General features: G+C 39.1%; 1 protein-coding gene across 1 annotated transcript; it reads left to right on the forward strand.

The window, feature by feature from the left end:
• The first annotated feature begins 7,362 nt into the window (after positions 1-7,362).
• Positions 7,363-16,673, forward strand: LOC111319057 (ATP-binding cassette sub-family C member 4). Its single transcript, XM_088761669.1, has 6 exons — positions 7,363-7,989; positions 9,134-9,510; positions 10,185-11,491; positions 12,929-13,499; positions 14,180-14,316; positions 14,691-16,673. The coding sequence occupies exons 1-6, from the start codon at positions 7,474-7,476 to the stop codon at positions 15,599-15,601; spliced, it is 3,819 nt and encodes a 1,272-aa protein (XP_088617795.1). The 5' UTR covers positions 7,363-7,473; the 3' UTR covers positions 15,602-16,673.
• The last annotated feature ends 1,431 nt before the right edge of the window (positions 16,674-18,104 follow it).

Consider the following 18,104-nt stretch of genomic DNA (forward strand, 5'->3'; position numbering starts at 1 on the left):
GTACCTTGCAAGACGCAAGGACGTTCTTGGGAATGCTTATTTTGGCTAATTTATACAGCTATTTTTTGCAATGGAGAGCGCGAAATCGATTTTCTCAAACATTACCGAAATTCCGCGGTACTTTGAAAAATAAGACCCGAAACCTTTGAAAACTCGTTCACAGCTACCTAAAAATCGAAAATTAAGGTAGATTTAATTTTTGACCGCGGCTGCGATTTACCAATTTGATCGTCATTTTTCTGATTTCCTGCTTTTAATTGTATTAAGAAAAACGGTTCAAGTCAGCGTAAACGAATTCGCTCTATTATGTTCAGAGAAGACTGCACGCTTTGAAGACATTCTGTCCACGCGATAACTGGTATTAGTATAATTTCAGAGCTGAGCAAAGAGTTTTCAGCAATCTGATTGGTCGAGCTGTTCCTTCTATTTAGTTCTTATCAACCGAGCGGGAGGTCTGTATGGGAGAATCTTGACCGAGGTCCCCAGTACAGACCGAACGCAGCGAGGTCTGTACCAGCGACCGAGAATATCGTCGAAAATCGACCGTGAATATCGTCGAATAATCCCCTCGTCCAATAATCTCCTCGTCGAATAATCCCCTTCGACTTCGTCTCGGGGATTATTCGACGATATTCACCTCGCCTTCGGCGAATAATTGTTAATTAGCAACTCGTCGCTCTTACGTTCTGTGGAAAGGTAATATCATATAAGCTTTTCCTCCTGTTTGCTAGTTGCGATTGGGGATTTCATCGCGAAGATGTTCTTTACCCACCTGTGCCTCTTCATCACAGTTCACTAACCACGACAGTTTAACTGTTCTAGTTCACCCGTGATTATGTATTAGCACAGTTCGTGATGGTACCCGAGAAAGCCCGTACCTATACGTTTTTCTGTTAAACCGTTAAGAGTGAATGTTTGAATTGACCCGGTGAAAATCGAGAAATTGAAAACCTTCATATTTTGCCGAGAGATACCTTATAGTCAACTTAGAAACGTGATAAGGCTCTTTTTTTCCAAGGCTAGCTTCTCTAACCTAGAAAATTCACGAAAACTGAAACGAGCGTCGTTAGCTGTAAAATGGCGGAAGTCAGTGCCCCAAGTACAAGCAAATGAACTTTGCTCATGAAAAGCGCAAGGAAAGCAAGCTTGTATCAATTCGACTAATTTTTGTAGGAGGGATAGAGGTATGGTCTATGGTCTAAAACGGAACCATTTAATTTTGAGCTCAGGTAGGAAATTTTTAATTGTCATTTTCCCCGTGCGATATAACTCAGAATCGGTTCAGGTTAAGCTCATGATTATTTATTCTTACTTGAAATAGATATTGAATATACTGAGGCATACTGTTATAGAGGGCTTTACAAATTATTAACAGCATATCTTGTTTCCGTCTACAACTTAATGAGTAACCAATCTTATAACATAGACTATCTTATCCGTTGGAAAAGTCATTAAACACGTCTCCAAGGTCTGTTTTACACGTTTGTTTTTCTTTGCGTGGGCTCAAAATGAAATGAAATGGTCCTGCTTTAGACTTAACCCCTACCTCGATCCCTCCTATACAAATTCGTCAGATTGATACGAACTTGCTTTCTTTTGCGCTTTTCATGCGCAAAGTTCATTTGCTTCTACTCAGGGTACTGACTTCCGCCATTTTACGGCTAACGACGCTCGTTTCAGTTTTCGTGAATTTTCTGGGATAGAGAAGCTAGTTTAGGAAAAAAAGAACCTTACCACGTTTCTAAGTTGACTATAAGGTATCTCTAGGCAAAATATGAAGGTTTTCAATATTTCGATTATGGACCACATTTTTCGATTTTCAGTCGGTCAATTTAAACATTCATTCTTAACAGTTTAACAGAATAAACAAATAGGTACGGGCTTTCTCGGGTACCGTCACGAACTGTCGCTAATACATAATCACGGTTGAACTAGAGCGGTTAAACTGTCGTGGTTAGTGAACTGTGATGAAGAAATGGTTTAAGGGGAAATGAAGAGTACTTGAAATTAGCATGAGACACCATTGATCTTGGGTTCGAGGAAAAAGGTAAAGGTTGCAGATCTCTACAAGAAGTCGAATTTCGTTCGAAGTTGGGCTGGGTTTGAGTAATCGGGAATCGACTGAAGTTAGCGCGCGGAAGCGCTTTTTAATTTTCCGACTTGCACGATAAGAGCGGCCCCGTAAAACTTCGGAACGCAATCTCTTTTTTTCGGTTTCCGAAAGACACGAACAGGCCGAAAGGTGAGAACAGTGCTTCTAAGACGCCAAAAAATCGGCCGCCTTTAATCTTGTTACTTGACAGCTACACCTCTATATAAGTAAGAACTCCGCAAAGCTGCATTCAAATCCCTCATATAAGGACAGAAGACGCATCTTGTGTTTTTGTCTGTTAACGATGGCTTCGCATGTCGATATTTCAATTTGTGTTCCGCTGAACTCTTCGTCCGTGGCTCCTTCACCTGGAAAGCCTTTAGCCAGTCTGCCTCCACACAGACCTATTCTCGAACCGGTCTCCACTCAACCAGTTTCCTTTTCCATTTCCCGGATTTTGGGGTGTGAAGGCAACTCCTTTCATTCTTCGTCATATTCGCTGCTTCCTGGTAAGTTGCATTCCTTATATCTTAAGTGTTTTAGTCTATTTCTCAACGATTTCGCTTTAAATTTTAATAAATGCTATTTACGAGGAAAGAGAGAAAGTTAAGGGACTTCCCTGATTGTATTTCCAGTCAATTAAGCGTCCAAGGGAAATAAAGACTTTCGATAATCATTTTCTTTCAAACTTCAATGAAAGAAATACGACTTAATCAGTATCCTTGGAAAACCAAGAGAATACCATCTCTCGGTAATACATGGCCTTAAGTGCTCAACTTACACGAAAAGTGGTCAACACACAAACGATGAGGTTTGCAGATTAATTCTAGATTCTCGGATTAAACGTGTTCTGTAGTTGTACTTTGAATAAAGTATCTAAATGATAACCTCCAGGCCTTGCTTCGAGACTTAGGTCTCAGAAGCTTGATGCATATAGTTAATTTCTAAAATGTTTAAATATTTAGCCATTAATGAATGAAGTCATTCTTTGATCTTTTGTGTCGTTTCAGCTAATGATAACTCAACTACCGAAAGCAGTAAAGGGAACTTCAAAGAGGACAGCCGTAAAAACCACGAGCGCTTGCCGAGCGTTGACACCGACAACCAGAGGACTGACGTGGACAGCGATACAAACCAATGCAGTCCAACCCCCGCGCGGCCAAAGATGACAAGGAAACAACGAACCACGTTTTCACCTCTGGAAATCTGGGAAATGGAGAGAGTGTTTGCACAAAGACCTTATTTGATACCCGAGGACGAAGACGAATTAGTACAAAAACTTGGACTCACTGCAAGGAATGTGCGGGTAAGATTTTTTAACTTATCTTTTTGGTTACCGCGTTAAAGGCTTTTCTTTGTGCAATTGAATCTCTTTTCCTAAAAATTTAGGAACATTTCATACAAGTATACAGTTGTTTTGAGAGTGGATGTCAGAAAAAAGTGTAAAAGTACGAACGAAAACCACGAAAGGCAGAAAGGGTGGTTTTCAGGTCACAAGTACTTGATCTCAGGAATACAGGGAAATATCAGAAAATGTCGTCGTAAGGATGAGGCATTACCAGTTTGATGAATTTAGTTTTTCGTTTCACTTATTAAAAATTCATTAAGTATCAAATCTCCTTTCGAGACTGTTCTCGAAACAGCATTATTTCCATAAATATCTTGGCAAAGCTCCGAGTCCTTTTCAGACTATTAGAAAGAGCAGAATATGCAAATGTATCACTCACTCAGATGTAAACAAGTCGACATGTCGACGGCAGATCAATATTGATAGCGACCTTCCAAAATTATACGGGACGCCTCTATTACATTTCCGAAGTAATGGTGCGACGTTAAAATTGAACTCGACCTTTCTTCGAAGAAGTTTCGATTGTAATTAAAATACTCGTCGCAGTTAGCACACTTGTAACCGAATTAAAGCTCTTTGAAAGCCTAAAGATGTAACTATGAGTGAAGACGCTCGGTACAATCGCTTTTCCGCGATCATCTTTCGCCATTATTTGCATTATCTAACAATTATTCCACGAGCGCGCGTTGGATATGAGATGATAGCTAGCCAACGAGGCGCGTACAATGTACAGATATTGCCATATACCATAATAGCTTAGCCAATAAAAAGTCTTGAATTGCATTATCCAATGATCCAGTTTTTAATAATGTGGAATATTCCTCGCCGTTCCCGGGTATGTTTCGTATTTTTACAAAGTGCCCAGGTCACAATCGTTTTTAAATACAGGTTCAAGCCTGTATTCTTCTCACTGCGAGCCGTCAGAATTTATATCGTTATATATCGCTAAAATTTTTATAGAGAAAGCGAAGCGTTGTTTTTGTGACTGGTTAATTATTAACTTTTCTGATGGGTTTACCTTTCGTCTGTTTGGTGACTACGCAGACATTAATTTGTGAAAATCATTGTGTGTACACCCCTGAACGTTAAAAATATGTGAAGTCGAAGAAACAGTTTTGGTCTAAGTCAACATTTTTGTCAACAAATTGAAAATGTACTCATATCGGTTTAAAAGGTCAAGAGTTCGTAACACATACAAAAGCTGTCTTTTTTTTAATATACGATGGCTTGAAATTTTATTTGAGAACGATTGTGGCCGCTTTTTTAAAAACAGAATCGGTAAGTTGTTAGATGACATATGTTATCATGTATCAGACGAAATAACAGTTTTTAAAATTTCCAGTCTGCATTCTGTACCCAATCTGCAGTCTGCAGTCTGCATTTTGTACCTAGTCTGCATTTCGTACCCGATTTGCAGTCTGTATTTTGTACTGACCGATAGCTAAAATGTGAACTCTGACCAGCAGTTCAAAGTAATACCAAGAAGTTTCAACTGCATCGGGGAGTCACCCATTGGAATTTAATTATCCAAAAACTCATTCAAGCGCAGTGTATCCACACTTATTCACAATTTCCTTTGATTCTGGTTTTTGCATATGTTTATTAGGTATTTAACTTATATTACCAAAACCATTAACAGCCTTCTGTCCAGCCGCATGACACAAGTGACTAACGACTATTTACCTTCATATTTTCAGTTATGGTTCCAAAATCGTCGAGCCAAGTTACGGAAGCAAGCGAAAGTCTCAAATGATGTCCATCGAACCAGCCGGCCGAAACAGTTTGACCAGCTTCCGCCTCCACCTTCACTGCCACCGTATAGTAAGCATCACCCTGAAAATCTGTTTTATCCAGCTTTCCACGGCCCATATCTTCCACAGTTTACCTGGCAGGCTGGATTTTCGCCAAGAATGTTGCCATCATACTCACATGAACATGCGCCATGCTCATGCCGTAATATGAGGTCAATGGCCAAACAGGAGGACTACATGAAATACCGGTTTAGTCAGTTTGAAGAATTCTCAGCGGTCTCAGAAAGGATGCCTAAACCAGATCATCTTTAATTTTCAAACTGTCACGCGATGACTACGACCACCAATAGAGAACCAGGCCTACTGCAAAGGAGAATAGCGCGAGAAATTGTTATTCAACTATTGTGTTACATTTTGGAAAAATTGAAATACAATTCAATGCTGTTACAGTTTTGTTGCACAGACTAGGAATCTGTTGTAAGATCTTCCATTGCTAACCAAATGGATACAGTGTATGTTCATTTTTCTTTTTATTTAAGCAATGTTTGTCCTCAGTGAACTAGAATTTCAATACAGTGAAGCCTTGCTTTACTGTATATTTTCAGTTTTCAAAAAGCAGAAACCAGTTAAAAAAACTGTTACTCATTAAATGGTTGATGTTAGCGTTGCAAAATCTAGTCAATTTTCCAAATACTCGATGGATGCATTTCTCTCCCAAATTGGTTTTTGTTAGCGGAATTCGAATTACGCTTTACTTCATATCGAGAAAATAAAACTAAGTAGGTCAGAATATTTTTCAATCTATATCAGGAGTAGAAATGACAACCTCGATTTCTCTTTAATCATCAGCTACAAATAAGTGTAAGCGTCGGCCCCGTCGTGGCTACCTCCAGAAACTTTGTACCTCTCTCGTAGGTTTTCACTGCCTTTCCACTATCCAAATGCATGTAAGGTGAAATATTTAATATCCATCTGGTTGACTGACCTCTCCTCTTCATATCGTCAGCTAGAAGTTCTGCATAAACATAAACTTGAGCATTCAAATACTTGCGTTACTCCGATAATCCCATAAAAAGCGAATTCACATGATTTATGCGGCAATTTGTAATGAAAATAATTCTAAATTCCATGGGTCCACAAACCCAACTCCCTTTGCGTAAACAACATTAGCAATTGATATTTACCTAACCACGAAGCAGCTAGGTAAAATATCCACCACTTTCACCGACAATGAGGTTAACAGTTGTTTTAGTATATTCCACACAGAACACAAAAAACTCGCATCACACCCCTTAGTTACAAATCCTTCTAACAGCCATTTTTGGTGATCCTTGCAATTTGATTGCCTCTCAGCAGTAGGAAATATTCAGAAATCGCACAGTTCTTTGCAGTAAATCACACTTTTTTCTCAGCTAATAAGAAAGCAACACCAAAGAGAAAACTTCCAATCAGATTTCCAAGGCGTGTTTTAAGTAACCATCACATTTCAGGAGACTAGGTGGTTTAATTATGACCAGTAGACGACGACCTAATTTATTCTGGCGACATACATTGATAAATCAACGTTAGCTCCAGTAGATTCGCGTCCCTGTTATAAATTTATAATGTTTTTCGACTTCCAAAAATTTTTCGCATTGAATAATGAGGAAATGTTTCAGGAGCGCAGCAAAGTAACAACCCCATTCGACTTGGCCGATTAACCTTTCCTCCTCGAATCATTAGCCAAATAGTCCTGCACAGACATATCCTTATTAGGGTGTGAATTAAAAGATGGCCTTGTCAACCTACTTCATAACAAAATCCTATGGTTCTACAAAAGCTGATTTCTGCGCAAATAGTAAATGGATAGGTAACTTTCCCGAGAAAATTTTTATATCGTCTCGGGAAAGTTAAAATGTTAAAGCAATTGGAAACTAAAAATCTTGAGTGGTTTGATATATTCGCGGTTTGAAGAAACGAATCTCCACCTGTACTAAGTTCGAAAAGGGAAGGATAAGGCATTCTCTCTTGATTCAAAATATTACTCCCTAAACTAGAACTTACTTCAAGTTGTAATCCTGAACCGTTCGGCCTTTTCCGAAATGCGTCCTTGTTTTGGAAAGAGGGTGCGTGCGAAGTCTTTGATAAGTAATAGATCTTTTCATTTTCAGGTTAAGTCACGAAAATTAACTTGGTGAACAACTACAGCAAAGATATCAATAATATCATTACCAGCAACATCAACCCAGACAAAACAAAGCATTCAGAAGTGAACTTGACACCAAACAAGACACAATCCATATATGGAGTACGAAAAGCTGGGAACGAAATCTGAAGAAGGACCCACAATCTGTAGTAGACTTACGTTTGGCTTTTTATCGAGTGTTATCGAAACAGGAAATAAGCGACCTCTAGAAGGGAACGATATTCCTTCCTTAGATGTTGAAAGTACCAAGTATTTGACTGAAAAAATGGAATTAGAATGGCAAAAAGAAATCGAAATTGGAAGAGTCCAAAGTTCTGAACCTCGTTTGAGAAACGCAATCATACGAGCCGTCGACAAATACTTAATGGCTCTGATTGTACTACTAGCAAATTTAGAGACATTTTGCACGATGATTCAACCTGTTCTACTAAGCTTTCTCCTGACGGAGATGTCCTCTAATTCCCCCATCGATGTGGAAATGTTGCTTGTTTATTCAACACTTCTCTGTGTGAGCTGTTTTATTCAAACGATTGTTACTCAGCAAGGTAGTTATGCCATGTTTCTAATGGCGGTTCACGTTAAAGCTTCCTTGACTGGTATAGTTTACAAGAAGGTAGGTAGATAACGATCTTTCGCTGCTTAATGATATGTGTATCTTTTTAAACGTTTTGTTAAGTAGTATAGCTGGGTATTTTTACGAGTTGTGACGTATTTTGACGAGCCCGTAGGGCTCGTCAAAATACAGACAAGAATTAAAAATACCCAGCGATACTACACAACAAAACGTTTAATAACAGAGTAATTATCCAACAGGCCAAATTGTTATTTCCGTGCGAGCGAATCTCGCGGATATTCCTGGAGTAGAAATGTCGCGTGATATTTGTACACGTCTTGCGCGTTATTTGTACTCTAAGAAGCACATTTGGATAATAAGATAAGTTAAGCTTAACCAGCACAGAAATTTTGAATACATGTTGCATCTCTCACCTGATAAGGTAAGATGTAATGGTATAGGGAGTAAAGTCTGGATTTGGGGTCAAAAAATACGCAGAAGATGAATGCCGAAAATAATATCACAAAAAGTTGGGGCTACGGTTCGCCATCGTGGTAATTACTTTGTGTATGCGGTTTAATCGTTTGTCACATGCGGATCGCGATGTTTTGACTACATACTATGAGTCTCTAAAGCGACAACATCTACTTGGTACATGCGTCATGTTATGAACTTTTCTCACTCATGATTGGCTGAAATTCTACAGTACAGCCAGGTGAGTTTTCGATGTTGTGCGCATGTTCTGAAACGATGGACGTCTCTGTTGTATCCTCCTCGATCCGTTCCTTTTAGGGCGTAGCTCTTCATGTTTTGGTTCGCAATGAAAGACGGAAAACGGACTGTAGTAGAGACGTCGCGATCCACATAGAAAACTATTAGACAAACGATTACTCTATGAGACAAACAAGTAAACGTCTTTTACAAATGTGGAGATTAACATTAATTTCATTTTGTTGCAAGTGACCAACTTTCATTCACATTTTTGTTGTGTTACCTCAGAGACCTTTTCCTAGTAACCCATGAACACTTTTCTTTATCATTTCTGGTCCACTCCTTCCTCCTTGTTGTAACTCCAGCTCTGTATTCAGCCCTACTCTTAAGATTTTTGAAACAAGAAATCTCTTGAAAATGTATGAATAATGCAGTTGAACCACATCTACCTTATCATAAATTATCTCTCGTCTTCCTTGTCTTTTTCTTGCAGATTCTGAACACACGCCATCGTATTCTAGCTGAAAGAACTTCAGGGTATTTGATAAACTTGATTTCTAAGGACATGGTCCCAATCCATCAAGCTTTTTCTAACCTTAGATCGCTATCTGCACCCTTGGAGGTACTTATCGTTTTCTCTTTTCTGTGGAAGTTTGTCGGCTGGCAAACATTTGGAGGCGCGGTCTTTTCAATAGTTCTCATCGTCTTTCAAACAACTTTGGGAAGCGTTTTCAAAAGACTTCAGGGAAAGGCCGCCAAGCTGACGGATAAGAGAATGCGTCTGATATATGACGTCATTTCCGGTATACGTGTGCTAAAAATGAATGTTTGGGAATGGTGCTTTTATGATTTGGTCTCCGAAGTTAGGAGGTATGCGTTTGCCAGTAAACATCAATTTATAGTTTATATATGCTGATAACAATAAATATGTAGATAACATTATTTTCGAAAGGGAAAGAAAATCAATTATATAATATATAATTATCAGAGCTAGAAAAACAGTAAATACTGTAAATTAATTTTGCCCCTTTATGTTCTCAGATTTGCTGACCACAACAAGAAATTTTTGCGGTATCAGTTTTTGTTGATTTTAGGTACAGTCCTCCATTCCTAAAACGTAAGTCCCGAAAGAAAACTCAGTTACCAAAACGCCGCAAAATTTGTTTCTTTGTAGGCCGAAAACTGCGGTTCGTTTTTATGCGAGTTACCTCCGGTTATAAAAATAAATAGGGGATGTAGTTTTGTCGGATTCTGCTGAAAATTCATTACTCTTCAGACATTAATACACAATGGTTGTGAGGCTTCTACGAAATTCTAAATATTTTTTCTATGACTTCAAGGCGCGTGACAACAACTGAAGTTTATTTCTATTGTCCAACTTTAAAAAAGATTTTCTCGGGAGCCAAAAGGAATATCGAAAAAGCCTTACATCCTTTGTTGTCTCATTATCTGCTGAGTGATACAGAGCAGTTTGCAAGCCGCCCCTTAACTCCAACTTTTTTGTGAAGGTGCTAACCACTATCATCATATTCTATTCCATATAGCTTAGAGCTCAGTGTTGTGTACAAGAAAGGAGTCATTTTAGCTGGTTACCTCTCAGCGTATTCCTGTTACCCAATAGTGTCCAGTTTTGTTTCTTTGTTTCCGTTTCTCATGGCTGGGAATCACCTTACAGCTCAAAATGTCTTCACTACTTTGGCCCTCCTGGGTGCACTCCAAAAACCAGTGACTGTTCTGTTTTCGTATGAGTTTCGCGCTCTTTTTCAAGCATCTACGACACTTGAACGAGTAGAGTCGTTTCTTCTGGACGTTGACTGCGATGAGTCGTTATCTTCTACACAAAAATGGAATCCATCTCAATCAAAAGACTATTCCCAGAGTTTTGACGCAAGTCTTAAGGGCAAAACGCAAATGAACGAATATCTGTTTTCAGCGGTGGAACCAGCTTTTCTGACGAATCACGTTTGTAATAAAGGCAAACCGTTCCTTTGTTTAAACGCAGTGAAACTCCGTCCATGGGATGACTCTTTCAATTTAAGTGTATGCATTTCCGACTTTCAGTTAATCGGAATCACAGGCCCAGTGGGTTGCGGGAAATCAACATTATTTGACTTTATCCTCGGAGAAATACCATCAGCTCAAATTACCCACCATGGAAAAATTGCTTACGTCTGCCAGACACCGTGGGTGTTTTCGGGAACAATCCGCGAAAACATCATTTTTGGCAGGGAATTCAACCACGATAAATTTGAGAAAGCTGTCGACGCATGTTCGCTGAAGGAAGATCTGAAGTATCTTGCCTGTGGTGATCTGACTTATGTCGGAGAACGCGGGGTAAGTTTGAGTGGCGGTCAGCGTGCACGACTAAACTTGGCACGCGCAGTGTATTCTGATGCCGACATTTATCTTCTTGATGATCCTCTTAGCTCTGTTGACGTGAAAGTTTCAAAAGAAATTTTCCAGCGATGTATCTGTGGCGCTTTGTCTGATCGTATCCGGCTGATGATTACCCATCAAGCTTATTTCCTTGCAAAGACAGATCTGGTTCTCTTGATGGACAAGGAAAGCAAGTTGACCAAAGGTACATATAAAGAACTTTGTGAATTGGAGGAATCCTCTGAGATTTCTGCAACAGCATCCTTTAATAAAGCAAACGAAGGAGGCTTTTCTAGTAATCTGATGCCATACGGAGCTCTGATGAGTAATAATGATAACTCCTTATGTTTGGAAATGGAGGAAGAAGATCGCCTCACTGGTTCCGTCTCCTATGTAACTTACTGGAGGTACCTTGCATATGGGGTGTCAAAATTCTTCATAATGATCTGGGGAACTTTAGTAGTTTTACCTGAAGGTGAGTGAGATATGAACATTGAAGAACGCACTTAGCACATTTACATTTGAAACGTTATCAAGTAAACAGTTCACGCTATCTAAGCTATCTAAAGAGGAGGGAGGCGTGGTTGGTGAAAATTCAAGACAGCTATGCAAACCAAGAGACAGGAAAGGGTTTGGATAACTTGTGAGTATTACATGAAGCTAAAAACGATGGGAATATTCTTTCTTGCATTTACAAATTATTCCCTAAGAAAAGTGTAAAAATCTAATTCCACAGAGCCGTGCTAATCCAAAGTCAAGGATAAAAAGAGAATTACAGAATTTTCCACTATGATCAAAGATTCTGAAGGGGACTGTGATGGTAATACAAAGTAAACTGAATATGGTGACGCGCACAAAATGTGATTTCAAAGATGCGAACATCCCTTTTGTCACACTTGATACCTTGCTCTTATTTGTGTTAGTGACGAATTCAAAGGCAATTTCTGTTTTCAACACAGGTAGCCCAATCTTGCGCGATAAGCCTCTGTAGTGCAAATATGCTTACTTTGTGCAATGGAAGAGGTACAGGGATTTATTGAGGAATAAGCAATCACACAATCAAGAAACCTGAACTAGTTTCGGAAAAAAAAAAAAAGAAAAACTTACCTTAGCTTGCTTAAGTGGTTGTTCATTCTACCGTGTGAGTTTTCTAAGCTTATTTAGGGCCTTTTAAAGAGCTCGGTTTTTTAGTTGTATTTCTCCCATTGCGCCGTGTAAACATATTTGCATTTTTATGGGCTCAATTTGGGAGTTTGCACTACCTGCGGTACTAACTAACATTTGCTTAATCGGTGGCCGGCCGCCTGTGATTTGAACTTCCTCGTGGTACTCTGTTCTAATTGAAGCCCTTGATCCATGCTCCTGTTTGGCGTTTCTGTGTTGCTTATCTTTGTTTTGATGTTCTAGTCATTTCCATAAACAGGTGGTCAACACTGAAGTCGCCAAATTTACCTAAGTGCAAACGCTGAATTCAAAGAAATATCAAAGAATTATCCACCAATTTTAGTCAATTTATTTTAAAAGCATCATTAATCGACCAAGCATGTTATTTAGCTACATAACTCTTCCGCTCGCTTAATGAATTTGTGATATGTAGAAATAATTTCTCGATCACTTAATCTGGATTCGCGCTATCTCAGTGAAATATAGTTTTAATCTCTGACATTACGTCATCTAAATAATGCGGTCTCTACACTGATTTAACGTCTGAAACACATGGTTATTTTGTTTAAGTTTTAAGTAGTTAGCCGCCAGAGGATAGTGTTTTTATGGGCCACCCTGCCGTCGAAAAACAATTATTTTTTGTGTTGAAGTGATTATAAGATGAATAAATGACACATGAAAAATTGGATACAGTTTACCCACCAAAATAAAATCAAGGGCTCGAAACTGTCCATTTCCTTTTTGACAGGAGCTGTTTTAGCTTCCAGCTTTTGGCTTGCACATTGGACTAAGCTATCATGGGAAGATCAACAGAATGCTAACAACGCTTATGTCTACATCGGTCTGGCGAGCGGCTGCTTCATCTTTGCTTTAACCCGTTGCATTCTCTCCTTCTACGGAATGATCAAGAGTTCTTCCCGCCTGCATGCCGCCATGTTGACTTCACTTTTGAAAGCCCCTGTTTCTTTCTTTGATGTCAATCCAGCGGGCCGTATCTTAAATCGCTTCGCTAAAGACGTCGGGTGCATGGACGAAGTATTGCCTTATGTCCTGTCAGAGTCTGTTCAATACGCCATGTTCACCATAAGTATTTTGGTTTTGATCTCTGTTGCCAACGTGTGGATCATTGGAGCAAGTGTGCCTTTCACAGTCCTGTCGCTTTATATTAGTAAACGCTATATAAGGGCAGCACGCGAGATTAAGAGAATCGAAGCCATCACGAGTAGCCCAGTCTGCGCACACGTCATGGACACAATTCAGGGCATCACAACAGTTCGTGTGTACAAAAGAGAAGCAGTGTTCCTGGATCGTTTTTATAGGTAATTTTATGCTTTATCGCAAGATTGTAAGTAAATCAACAAAATTTATTTAAATTCAAAAACGAAATGCTTGAATGCAAACTTTCTGTATTGTATCTACTGCATGAAATCTAACTCCTTATCACTACAATTGAATCTTCTCTATTGTAGTAATGCTGAAATGAACCGCATATAGACCAAACAACAGGCAAATTTTCTCGAACTGCAGGATTAAAGAGATGAACTGAATTTCAACAGTGGCGTGGTCTCTAACGCACTAGCTGAGGCAGTGGCTTCTCCATAGCGTTATTTTTTTCTCCTGTGGTTGCCATAATATAGAATTTTTTTCAGCGATTGGCACGAAAGGAAACTCTGTCTGTTCTTTCTTTGTGGCTGTAAGTCGTCACGTTGCTTAATCGCTTATGTATCATTGTGCAGTGACGCGCATGTACTCAATATTTGCGCATTGGAATACGAGCTGATAGCCTTTCGCAAAGTGAGGCAGATTCGGTTGTAAATTTTCTTTTTTGGAATGGGTAGCTCTTAGATTTCAATTGCAACACTACGGGTATTCAAACTCCGCTCTATTTTGCTATTCATGAGCTCCTTTATCTTTGTCAGTTTGTTAGCGTTTTTCTATCATGAAGATTAAGGACCTCCTGCTATTATTTCTTTTGATAACAAAGTCTGTTTTCTTTCAGTTATCAAGATGCGAACAACAGAGCTTTGTTCTGCTATACTGCTTCCCTCAAGTGGCTTGGTATTCGCCTCGATTCTTTAAGTTCATTACTAGTTACCGTTGTTACTTTAGCCGCCATTTTCCTTTCTGGTGATGCAGGTAAGTGACTTATACTCTTTGCTATCATTTTTTGTAACCAACCTTCTAGAATTTCAGTATCACAAGGCGGTGAGTGATAAAAACTAAGAAATTGTGTCATACCCGAGAAAACAGAAATCCTGTCCAGCTCCTTTCATTATGCAGACCCCAAAAAGGCAAAGCACAATGATCTTTCCTCGGATTCTTTTCAGCCCAGCGACTTATATTTCCTCTGTACCTCTTTCTCTATTTTCCCACGGAAGGAAGTTTTTAGGTGATGACTTTGTCAAAATCGTCACCGTGGAGGATACGCTGCTTGGGTCCTGGGAGAAATTTCGCATGGTTTTGACGAGTAGTGTGTTTTCCAATAATAGAACTTTATTTCATTTCCTCAGCTTTATCAGGCTTATCAATAAGCTACTGTCTGCAGCTTACCAACACAGTTCAGTGGATGCTGCAGGCCATCGGAGAAACGGAGAATTACATGACGTCCGTTGAACGGGTTTTGAGCTACACAGAACTTCAGCCAGAACCAGGGTACGACACAACTATCCCGCGTGCTCCTATTGATTGGCCGCAAAGGGGTTGTGTCACATTTACAGATGTGTCTTTGAGCTATTTCTTAGGCGGCCCTTCTATCTTGAAAAATATAAGCTTTAGTGTCATACCCGGTGAGAAAATAGGTATTGTTGGACGGACAGGTGCTGGAAAGTCGTCTATTATCGCTTGTTTGTTGCGCATGCCTGCAAACACCGAAGGCGAAATCATAATCGACGGAATTTGTGTAGCTGGCCTCAATGTCCAGGATGTTCGCACGGCGATTGCAGTCATTCCTCAGAGTCCTTTCCTATTCAATGATGTGCTTCGTCGGAGTCTCGATCCGGCTGACAAATTTACCGATGAAGAGTTGAACGTATTGGACAAAGTTAAGCTGAAGTCGACTGTGGTTAATAGAGATGGACAACTTTATTGTCACGTAACAGAAAATGGCGCTAATTTCAGTGTTGGAGAGCGGCAGTTGATCTGCTTCGCTCGCGCCCTTTTGCTCCGTAAAAAAATTATCGTTATGGACGAGGCAACATCCAGCGCGGATACAGAAACGGATGAACTTATACAAAGTATCATTCGCAAAGAAATGAATCACTATACTGTTTTGACAATTGCACATCGTCTGAGTACTGTTTCTGATTATGACCGCATAATGGTGCTTCACGAAGGGAAAATTGTCGAAATGGATTCTCCTGAGGTTTTACTTAAGAACGAGCTTAGTTATTTTTACCAGCTATATCAGAAAGCAAAATCCTAAAGTTTTTCTCGAAGTTATCTTTAAAATATGAATATGCCAAGTAAGAGTTCCGCTTATAGTAAAGCGTAGAAATCGTACAGATCTGAACTACACATAATCAGTAATTCTATGCTGTTAAATCGTCTTCTCTTAGGTTTAGCTAAGTCCATTTCGTATGGTGTTATTCTTAGATTAATTAACACGCGTATAGCAGAACGAAGGAGATTTTGTCATGTTTTGATCCTACTTTATAGAAGTTTCAATGGGAATGGTCCTCGTTACATTAAGGACTTCTTTAAACGTCGTCTAGTCAATTATTATCTTAGAGGCTCAGGCACTAAGCTTGAGCAAAATTCTTTTAATAATTCGCCTTAATTCATTTGCGTCCATAGCCAGTCACCTTTGGAATACTTTATCACGCAATGCTTGAATTACTGGTAATGTGAATACTTTTAGAAGTATAATAAACAAATTGAACCTTGTATCGTTCATTTATCGCTAAGCACCGTGATAAGAATTTGTTATTGTGCCCTGCACATGATTATTTATAGTCTTTTATACTTGTGTAATGTTCTTTATTTTCAGTATTTTGTAATTGCACGTGCGCATTGTAAACGAGTATGCTAAATGCTTGTAGTCGCTACGTGGATAAATCATTTATCTTGGATAAATCAACTAGAATTTGCTACCCTTCTATAATCAAAAAATGGATAGATATTCTAGTCTTCTCGGATAAGGAAGAATAAACCGTAGGCCCCGTCTCCTGCAGGGTTAGGGGTAGGAGACGTTAATTTCCCACGCGCGAGATTACTGTGTAGTGAATGTCCTCCCCTGGGGTGGGATGGATGGGAATTGGCCCTGAAAAGCCTCCATGGGGAGTGGTCAACTAACGCATGTATGTATGTATGTATGTATGTGTGTATGTATGTACGTATGTATGTATGTATGTATGTATGTATGTATGTATGTATGTATCTTATCTTATCTTATCTAGACCATGAATGAAAGTTTGTATTAGAGAATTTACTCCAAATTATTCTCGCGGTGAGATGTATTTTTCTTTTCATAGATGATTAAAGTGTTAATCACCATGGGCATGTGGATAAGTAAAAACAATCAAATTAAGATTTTTGTTTCGATATTTTGAGTCATAAACCAAAGTACGTATACTGCTAAGTGTTTCTTTTCCCGGAATTATTGTTAAACAGCTTAGTCTCAGTTACCATGATGGTTATTGTATTTATTTCGGTGTTTAATGTAATGCTATCAATTGAGAAAACTGTAGTGGATTTCTGTAGACCGCATACAAGAAGAGCTAAATTTGATTCGATCATATTTTCGTGCGTCCCAGATTTCCTTCTTGTCAAAGTGGTCTATGTATATTTTTCTTTATTTTTCTCGTGCAGTTTAAATTTTTTCGCCTGGGCTAAATTTCTCGCTTGACGATTGTCTGAAGACTGCGAAAACGATAGCTAATTGTTTTCAAACAATATTCTGGTATTGTGGGACGACCACTGTTTAATTTGGTTGACTCTAAGAATGCAATTTTAGAAACCCTCTTTAGGTGTTTACTTTGCCGTTCTTTAATTTCAGATACAAGTAACAAGATTGTGCATAATTCCCTCTATAAGGAGGGAGAAAAAATGTTTATTGGGGAGGGAAGGATCGGTGTAACGAAATAATTGTCCAATCCTTCAGCAAAGAGGAACATTCGATTACATACAACGATGTCACCATCGTGACCCGCTTTAAATTTACAAGAAGTAAGTAAGAGAAGAAAGGAAGAGAGAAGAAAGGAGTCTGGACGCAAAATAGTCTGGTCTGAGGTGATGATGCTCTGAGAAAACCGTGTGCGTCTTTTTAAATGCAAGTGACAAATTTTGTGCGATCTTTTGAGGTGCTCTCACTACCTTGGAGATATTTCTCAAAGCATCAAATGCTCAACCTTAATTTTTCATTGAGTAGTTTTCGTCACGTAAATCCAGTTGTAAATTAAAAAATCTTTTTATTGAGACGACTTTGAGGAATTCAGAGGGCACTTAATCTACAGAAAATCTCAATTTTATCCATATCAATCCGTTTCCCCTCTGCGATGGACATTTGTTTTTGTCGGTTCCAGCCTGGCGCGGCCGCTAACCCAGATGCCCTCCTGAGCAAATTTTCAAAATGGCGGACAAACCAAAGAGAGAGATAAGAGAACCAAAGCGATTCTGCAACGAATACTCAGCATACACCCCTGTTGAAAAGGTCATTTTACAGAGAAAAGATACAAAATTGTATGATGTTGAAGTCACGGAGGTTGACAAACCCAACAAGAGACTGAAAATTCACTACATTGGCTACAGTACACGCTTCGATGAGTGGAGACCCTTCGGGGACGGTTAAGCATCTGAATATTTTCCTTCGAAATTGTATAGATTAATAGGCTGCAAGAAAATTTTATTGGACGACCTTTAGGGTAAAAACAGCAATCTAACCTGAAAAAAAAGTATTTATTCCGACTCTTTCGGAAAATAACTTTACA

Source organism: Stylophora pistillata, chromosome 5 (genome assembly GCF_964205215.1).
Source record: "Stylophora pistillata chromosome 5, jaStyPist1.2, whole genome shotgun sequence".
NCBI classification, from domain to species: Eukaryota; Metazoa; Cnidaria; class Anthozoa; order Scleractinia; family Pocilloporidae; genus Stylophora; species Stylophora pistillata.